General features: G+C 34.8%; 1 protein-coding gene across 2 annotated transcripts; it reads right to left on the reverse strand.

Moving 5' to 3' along the window:
• On the reverse strand, positions 1-3,419 carry LOC106619929 (glycoprotein-N-acetylgalactosamine 3-beta-galactosyltransferase 1). Of its 2 annotated transcripts, none has more exons than XM_014238262.3 (4): positions 2,895-3,418; positions 1,972-2,068; positions 1,627-1,902; positions 1-1,563 (listed from the first exon to the last, which is right to left on the reverse strand). In XM_014238262.3, the coding sequence occupies exons 1-4, from the start codon at positions 3,335-3,337 to the stop codon at positions 1,399-1,401; spliced, it is 981 nt and encodes a 326-aa protein (XP_014093737.3). In that variant the 5' UTR covers positions 3,338-3,418; the 3' UTR covers positions 1-1,398. The 2 variants fall into 2 exon arrangements, with proteins under 2 accessions (XP_014093737.3, XP_036226752.2); XM_036370859.2 differs by having other exon boundaries at positions 1,429-1,563; positions 1,658-1,902; positions 2,895-3,419.
• Positions 3,420-9,591: the final 6,172 nt, after the last annotated feature.

A 9,591-nucleotide genomic window follows, 5' to 3' on the forward strand; every position in this document is an offset into this window, starting at 1 on the left:
TTACTTACAATATTTTTTTTTACTTTATTTAAGTAATTATTATTCGTCGCAACTGAGCTACAACTTCAGAAGATGAGAAGTTCGGATGGCAAGTGTAATGTCATCACAAAAAGTAACTCGGCCGTCGATGTAATATCCCGTTTGAAAAAGCAGCGTAGTCCCAACTGCAATGCTCCATGTCGTGACAAAGTATGGCTGACTTGAGGTTTTGGTGGCAACGTTCGACGATGCCGCTGGTTTGTCGATGCGAAGACGTAGTCCGTAGCTGTTAACGCCTATACTTTGAAGTTTCAAAGCCGCTGATGAAGCGTTCGCTCATCATCTTTGATGTTGAACATGTACCGAGGTGCGAAATACTATGCGTTGCCTAAAGTACTGCTTGGCGGAATCATTTGGTAATGAAAAGTTCGGATGCGATCGGTCGAAATATCACAGTTCAAAGTTGTTCTAGAAGAAAGAGCATACGTAATTAGTTTCAAAGAATGTTTTACTTGCCCAACGAGATATGATTAGAGCTTTTCGTCTGTCACTGGATCATTGTCATAGTTAATTGTTTGAAGAGCTACCTCCAAAGATAGAGTTACTATGCTTTTTAGAATTACAATAAACCCCGAAATGAGTGGCAGTGCCGCTAATTAAATTTACTATTTTTTAAATACAATTAATTTTATTACTAAAACTACATGATTTGAGGTACTAGACTTTGAGATTAAAGAAATATTTATATTCTTCAGATAAAAGGTAGATTTGTTATTCGTATTTTAAATATAACAGAAAACCAATTTGGAAAATCATTCCAAATTCGCTTACATTCGTTTCTAGCTGTGAGAAATCGCTTTAAATGAGAGAAAAAATCAAGTATAGCTCTGTGTTGTATTGAAGATTTAGGAACAAATGTTGAGTTCATTAGATTAGTCTTAATAGTAAAGTCCCTTTCTTCAGCTGTATACGTATTTACTGTATTTGATAAAAAGTGGTTCAACTGAGAGTATTTACAAGAAAGCAATGCTAGGGCTAATGTGTTTTGTATAGCATGTTCAGTGAGCGCTTCGAACTGTATATATTACAGATAATAGACCAAAGAGAAAATCAGCTGCTTCCAGTTTTGACTGTTAAAAATCAGTCAGACGGCGAATCAGCAGAAGATCGCACAAATTACGTAAATCGGTTTTCCGTATTTTACAGTATTCTTAAGTAGCAGGAACTCCAATATATTATATATGTTCAAGAAATAGATGAAACCGTGATGTAAATAAATCTGGAGAACTAGAATATACTTTAAAACACCAGAAACTTTTTATAGAACGGTTGACCTGATTTATAAAATAAAATAAAATAATTAATTTATACATCAGTATCCGAATATAAAGTAAAGTAATTATTTTTTTATAACTTAAGCTAAGAAAGCAGGGTATTGTTTTGTAAATGATTTGTAACATTTTGAGTGTGCACTTTTCTGCCAAATATTCTTAATTTGTAAATATAATAATGCAAAGTGACCATTGTGGCCGGACAAATATCCGAAAACAAAATAGCTTCTGGTGATAATGTCTTCGTGGTAGCCTGAAAAAAATTAATTTTTATGTGGCCTAGTTTCGAGTAATATTTTCAAAACAACTTATTTACATTGATTTCATAAAAAGAGCGAGACACAAACCATTGCTCTTTTTCCGGTGACAACTCTGTTAGATAATCTTCAGGAGGGAAAGGTATAAAACGCTGACGTCCCACAGCGTCTCGACTATCACCATCAATCACGCCTAAATTTTTTAGACATTTTCCCATTTCTTCACTGGCGTAAACGCTATCGTTCGGATTGCAAAGGCTGGAGTTAGTGAAACCTTCGACAACTAGTCGCCGCAAGGCCTCATGGCTGAGCACTATGCCGCCATGCATATAAGTCTATGAGAAGGATATCGTACAACTTAAACATGTTGAGCTTTTTGAGCTTAAAGATGTAAGTATATTTACCTGATTATCGTTATCCCTCATCTTGCAGCCAAAGTTAATGGGCTCATCTGGGGAGTAAGGTTTCAGCATTTTGCGTAAATTTTCCAAAACTACATAACTATAAATAAGTAAATACATAAAATATAATTCATTAATTAATACCAAACTAAGTTTTGGATTATACCTATGATTGAGATTGAATATAAAATTATATGCTCAATGCAAAAGGCCGTATTACTACATACATTACTTAACCAAAAATAAGTCGAGTTGCTATGTCATGATAGAAAGGGAGATTACGAATTGTAAGAACAATTACTATAAATTTAGAACCATTCTGAGGAGCAGAGCAGTAGACTATGAACTGAGTGTGGCGTTTAGCAGCGCTTATTCGGGAGCAACTAAGGTTTGTTTTTAGAAACGACTGACGCTTCTCCTTTACTTTTGTACCGTTTTTTGTCAAATTTAATATTAGTATTTTATCCGTACATAACTAAAGATAATGCTGTCGTTGGCGTCACTATGTAACGAAATGGTAGAAAGTTGTAAAATTTTTTGTTAAAATTATTTTCTAAAACTGTACATGGCGACGATAAATGTTCCTTTTAATTTTAAACCCCTGAGGATAAAAATTGACTCGGAACTTTGACAATGCCAGTCATGAGTTTATCTATATTAGAAAAACCACATTCAGTAAACAAACCATTTTTGATTTCCAAAACTAGACAATGTTAATGGTTGAGCTCTCTTTTTTTCCATTTTTTAACCCAGAAGTCAATTTGGATTAAAATAACTTTCATTCCTTATTTTTGTGAATATTATCATCTTCTCAGAGATTTTTTATTCTCCCAGGTTGCTGTGAAATTTTTATGAAATAATCCTTAGTATACTTTCCATCCATGTACATAAAGAACGATCTTCTTCGGTTTATGTGTTTCTCTTACTTGTTATCGTATACTATTAGCAGCCAATCGAGGTTATTCGCATAATATTGATGCACATGAAATAAGCTGATTTTCATGGTACCCCAACGATCGCGATATTTAACCAGCAACGGTTCCAGTACGGCGTGTATATCATTGCTTACGAATAAATAACGATCACAATTCTTAATCCAAGTGGATTGGCCGTGAACAGCAATATAGTTATTCCCATACTCATTGGTGAAGATTAGACAAAATATACAAGTTCGGGTAACATTTGGAACCTCCGATATAGATTCGCCGATATTAGACTTGAGGTTAAGTAAGCGCGTGAAATCGGTTTTAAAGAAATTAAAGCACAACAAAAATACTAACGAAATTTTCACTAAAATCTTTAAACTTTCATACAAGTCGATGAAATAAGACCTCCATGTGGGCTCGCGCACCGAACACTTCTTTTCCATTTCCAACAATCAAGATTTCACTTAGAGTAATGACGTCTGCCGTTGCACTCTCAGCGGTAAATGCTGTTGAGTGAATGTAGACCGAAGGGTCGTGATCTTGCCAAATAGACTCGAACGTATCTACAATTCCTTATCGGAAATGTTTTTGACAAATCTACATGTTATGGTGTCGTGTACATATGTTTCACTTTCTGCACACCAAACTCCACGACCAAGAGCAATTGTTGCTTAGATTTTCAATTATTTATAAAAAATTTTTATCGTTTATAGGTACATATACGAGTATATCAAATTTGATTTTTATTTTGTATTTTACTACTTGGTATTTAATTGCCTACATTTTTTAGAAATACAAGTATAACTTGCATATATTTATATAAGGTCTAGTGAAATGGAATCTATTATTTTTCCAATAAATGGCTTTATTAATCTGTATCTCACGTTGTATAATAGGGATCGGGTTATGCTATTCGTCGTTAGAAGGATAAGATTTCGTACTAATAAAGGCTTCTCAGACAGTTTCTTGATTGTTTGAGCACACGTCCAAGATCGGAGCATCAGCAAAGAGAAAATACTCCATATTTTACTATTGTAGTGTTTATGGAATTGATACTTTAACAGACAATCACGCGCAACTTTGCTTTCAGCGATTCCGTTCTGGTAATTGTAATGTCAAAGATGAATAATGCTCTGGAAAGCTTATTGTCGAATATATCGATAAAATAATGGAAATCGTTGAGTTCAAACATCGTGTGAGCACTGTGCTAACGAAATGTTTCCGATTGTCCAGAAGCTAAACATTGCACAAATACACGTTTCGAACCATATAAACAAGGCTGGATACAATCTTAAAAAAAAGAAACAAATGGCTCCTTTTGATGAATCAGGAAGGTTTTGCTACGGTGGGTTTAGTACGAAATTTTCTATTAAAAGCTGCTCCGTGTCAGTGATTGGACCCTTTTAAGAAATTGGGTTCCATGAGGACAATATCAGGCCAAACACATCGATATGTTTTTATGCAATCACCTCACAGTCCGACTTTCGAACCCGGTGATTAATATCAGTTCCTGTCAATGGTGAATGAATGGGAATTATTACTTTCTAAGTCTTTTGCCAATAGGGACGTGGATTTCCTCGAGATTGAAATATTAAAATAACTTCAAAATGGCCACAAGTGATTGAATAAGGACGGTGCATATTTCACCTAAGGCGAATAAATCCAATTATGCTATATAAAACTCTCAAATCCATAGTGAGCTCTTTTAAAATAGTTTAATTTAATGCCTAATGTGATAGTCCGAAACCCTTATTAAAACAAACAGGTAGAAACTTTCAAAAATTCATATATATACATATAAATATAAAAAATTATGTATAACTATATACAAATGTAAGTATACATACTATAATTGAATTGATAGATTTGTTTAGCGAATAAAATTGTGGACACCGTAGCTGATCGTATGCACTAAAAATTAACACCCTCAAAGCAACGCACCTTATCTTTTTATCTTATATCTTCTTAGAGATATTTTAGCCCGGATATAGTGTATTATTTGCCTCCGCAGCGTGTTGTCATGAGCCGCTTTAAAAGATAATTTTATGCCATTTATGATTTGAATAAAATATTGGCCAAATTGCTACCATGGCTGCGTTTGCATATATCAATTTGTTTACGCCAATTTTCGATAATCCGGTACAGCATTTTGACTGGTATTTCGACCATAGGCGCTGAATGTTGTCTTCAACTTCCTCGAGCGTTGCTGGATGATTGGTGTAAACCTTTGATTTAACATGCCCCAGAGAAAATAATTTAAAGACGTGAAACATGAGCCGGTGTACACTCTTTTTGGAAATAGATTTCATCAAGTTCCAGCAAAGTTCCTGTTATAACGCTCGCTATTGATGGTAACGGCACTTTTTGCCTAATTTCAGATATACTTGTACAACCTGAACCACACGAGGATTTGACACACCCCAATGGGAAAAATTTTGTTTGTAGACGAAGCAATTAAGTCAGTAATGGGCATCATCTGAGAAGATGATTTTTTGGATTTCCGGATTTTCCGGAGAACGTGAATCTTGGACCAAAGTGAACCGTGACATGATGAAATGGCAAAGCTTTCCGAACACACTGACAGTATTTGACGCAAGTCCGTAAACAAATAGAGCTGCGAAATAATCGATGAGATTAGACTAGACTTACCAACAAATTAATAATATTTAATGCCAAAATGAAGTCTAATTTTAGATAACATGGTAGCACTTAAGATAATCTTTTCATTATTGGCTTGGTTGGGCGCATATGGTTAAATTTTTTGAAATAATATACAAGTTATTAAATTTAACTATTTTTATACTCTCGCAACCTGTTTTTGTTCACCTAACGGTTGTTTGTATCACCTAAAACTAATCGTGTTAGATATAGGGTTATATATATATAAATGATCAGGACGAAGAGACGAGTTGAAATCCGGGTGACTGTCTGTCCGTCCGTGCAAGCTCTAACTTGAGAAAAAATTGAGATATCTTTATGAAACTTGGTAGCTAATGCTATAATAATAAAATTCACTGGAAGCAAATGTTTTTAGTACCTCTATCTACACTGTGAAAATGGGTGAAATCGGGTGGCAACTCCGCCCACTCCCCATATAACGGTGCTGTTAACAACTACTAAAAGCGCGATAAATCAAGCACTAAACACGCCAGAAACATTAAATTTTACCTCTGGGATGGTATGAGATGACTTTATAGGAACCGCGTTCAAAATTATACAGTGGGCGTGGCACCGCCCACTTTTAGGGGAAAACCCATATCTTGGGATCTGATTATATTTCTATGTTATAGTGCGAAAATGGGCGAAATCGGACTATAACCACGCCTATTTCCCATATAACACCATTTTCACTTCCATCTGATTCTTTCACTTGCCACTATGCATATCAAGCAACAATGATTATATCGGGGTATAACTTTGCGTGAATAATATGTTTAAAGTATGCCACCTTGTGACCAAAAATTGTCTAAATCGAACCAAAACTGTTCAAGCCCCTAGGTACTGAATATGTGGACCACAGTGCCTATAGTTGACCTTCTACCGAAAATATCGGTCGATCCACAAACGAGTATACGATTTGACTTTGCGAGAGTATAAAATTTTCGGTTACATCCGAACTTAGCCCTTCCTTACTTGTTTATACTTTAATTATATGTTAGATGAGTTAGAAGGAACGTTACGGCAATATTTACAATTTCTATCGTTTTGAAGTGCCGGCTGCGCATACCCGCTTATTCATACAGAATCAGAATTTTTGACGCCAAGGAGTTCCACTATTTTAATAAGAATTCAACAAGTAGCTTATTGTGGAATAAACTACTCAACCTAAATGTATTACAAGTATAAATTGTTAAAAAAATTTACCTTTTGAGCTGATGATTTAGCGATAAGAGCAGTTTATATAGTATTGTTCATGTTTTGTTTTATAAATAAATCCAAAGTTTATTTTATAACAAGTAAAGAAGGGCTCAGTTCGAGTATAACCGAACTTGTCATAATCTTGCAACTTGCAATGAATAAATCTGGGGAAATTCCTTAAATTAATTAATTTTATAAATAAAGGGTGATATGATTTAAAAAAAAAACCCACACGCACACACAAATTGCTAAGGAAATTCAAATGTTTATTATTTAATGTGAAGTACAATCTATACAATTAAATTCTGAATATAACATCATTCAAATGGCCTCGATGACTTCTTTTGCAGGAACGAATTTGTTGAATCTAATTTTCGAGTACTTTTTCCACGTTCAATATTGACTTCTAAAGCTTGAAGAGAATCTGGTTTATTGCTAAAGACCAATGACTTCAAATAACTCCACAAGAAGTGGTTTAATGGTGTTAAATCACAACTTTTTGGAGGCAATATTTCGGTTGTTGCACGTGCTGTGTGTTGTTTATCATCGATCTACATCGCTCTCCATTGACAGTAACGGTTTCATCAGCTTTATTTCGAAAGAAGTACGGACCGATGATTCCATCAGACCAAAAACCACACCCTATTGTCAATTTAGATGAATGTAATGGTTGTTCATGAATGATTTGGGGATTTTCTTCGCACCAGAATCGACATAGAGATAGGGATAGTATTGAGCCACTTTTATCCATTTTTGTTATTACCATAGAAAAAGATGATCTCTAACTTAACTCACATCACAAATATATGCGGGATAATGTCAACTGGATGTTTTAAAATCTTGATATTAGTTATATGGCGTATGGGGCTAGTTTTAAGCCGATTTTTTCGATTCTATGCACAATGCTACATTGTTATAACAAAAACACACTCTTTTAATTTCATTAAAGTAAATCACATATTGACCGATATTTGCGGTATAAAGTTAGCCAAAAGTTCGAAAAATTTTCTATTAGGTATATGGGGACTAAGGGAATTATTCATCTGATTCACCCATTTTTGGCACACGGGCATATTGATATGAGATAAAGATTCTCTCTGAATTTTTATAATATATCCCACAAATTGATAATCAGCTGAATAAGCTGATAATAAGCTGACACACTTCGAAGTCAGTATTCGTGCTTAATTTGTATACTGGAAGGTGAAAGAATCAGATAGAATTTCAAATTGTGTAATATGGGAAGTAGGAGTGGTTGTAGTCCGATATCGCCTATTTTCACATTGCGCACATAAGAATGTCAGAATTATGTCACCTACCGAGTTTGGTTCAAATAGGTCGAGCGGGTACCGAGATATGGGTTTCCATCTGTAGGCAGTGCCATGGACATTGTCTAATTTTGATATAACTATATATAACTATAATTTTGATATAAACTCCTTTCATACCATCTCGGTTGTAAAATTTCATCTCTATGGCGTATATATTTATATATTTATCGCGCTTTTTTTAGATTTAACAGTACCGTCATACGGGGAGTGGGCGAGATTACCATCCGAATTCATTAATTTTTACAATATTATTAGTGGTGCTTAGGCGATTTATACTGAGCGAATTTGGTTATTATAGCTCTATCGGATTAGGAGATATGTACATTAAACCTCTTAAATATCTTAATTTAGTGCTTAGTTATGGCACTTTATATGCTTTCGCTGCTACAAAGCCAAAATCTCTTAACTACAACCAGCAAAAAGGTAAATAGATTTCTAAGGGAAAAACTATCAATACTATCGGTAGTATTTTTTTAAACTATCGAAACTATCAAGTGGTCTGACTGTCGAAGGTTTTGAAGCTCTATAAAGAAACATCGCCGCCACGAGCTGTCAAAATCACGTCATACCTATTGGTAGATATATACGAGTATAAAGATATGTGCAGGATGACATTAAGGTCCAATGTTTGTTTTGAATCTTAGTGTACCACACTTATTGATGAAAGCCGCCCATCTTCCTTGCAAGTGTGGTTATTCTTAGGGTGCTCTACCACACAAAAACTCCATAGAACATGATTGGAAGAGAGACCCCATCTTTTGTCAATGGCTCCACCGAGCCCTAAGTACTTATATATGTCTATGGAGACACGGACTGAAAAAGTTTTACTAATCGGAAAACCGGAGTTCTATTGAAGTATTAATTAAAGTTAAGAAAACAATTTTTTTATTCTATAACAATAGCATATACTTTTAACACAAGTTATCCGAAATTGGAATATCCTAACATTTTCTGTCGTATACTCAGTAGACGCTTTTCGTCTAGGCTAAATCCCATCAATTACTATATGATCAAAGGAAGAATGAGCTCAGTTCGCATCAATTCGCGATCAGAAGTGAAACCGCCTAGACCTGTCATAGTAAAAACTTCTTTATTGTCTGTTATTAAAAAAAGTGGGAGAACTCCCTTATCACCTACAAATAGCGCTTCACTAACAAGTAATTCAAAAAGTGAAGCACGTCTCTAATACCTTCTTCATTTAGTGTGCCGCGAGTTTGCATCCGAATCATGATAACATAAGGTACTCTTCGGTTAGCCTCCGTCAGGATCTTTCTGAATAAAGCTGGAGCTGGATCCATCTCATCCTGGAGCAAGATATAGTTACAAAACAATAGAGCCGCTCATTGATTTCCAATACCATTCGTATTTGCAAAAGACCTCCTAAAATTTATGGGGGTCGCGGTTAAACAAAGGCTTATATTAACATCGGGGTTCGACAGGTTGCATAGGTATTTTTAATGTTTCTTTTCGCTAGGTTTGTTTAAATAAAACTTTCAAAAAAGCTCTGG

This window comes from Bactrocera oleae, chromosome 6 (genome assembly GCF_042242935.1).
Source record: "Bactrocera oleae isolate idBacOlea1 chromosome 6, idBacOlea1, whole genome shotgun sequence".
Taxonomy (NCBI): domain Eukaryota; kingdom Metazoa; phylum Arthropoda; class Insecta; order Diptera; family Tephritidae; genus Bactrocera; species Bactrocera oleae.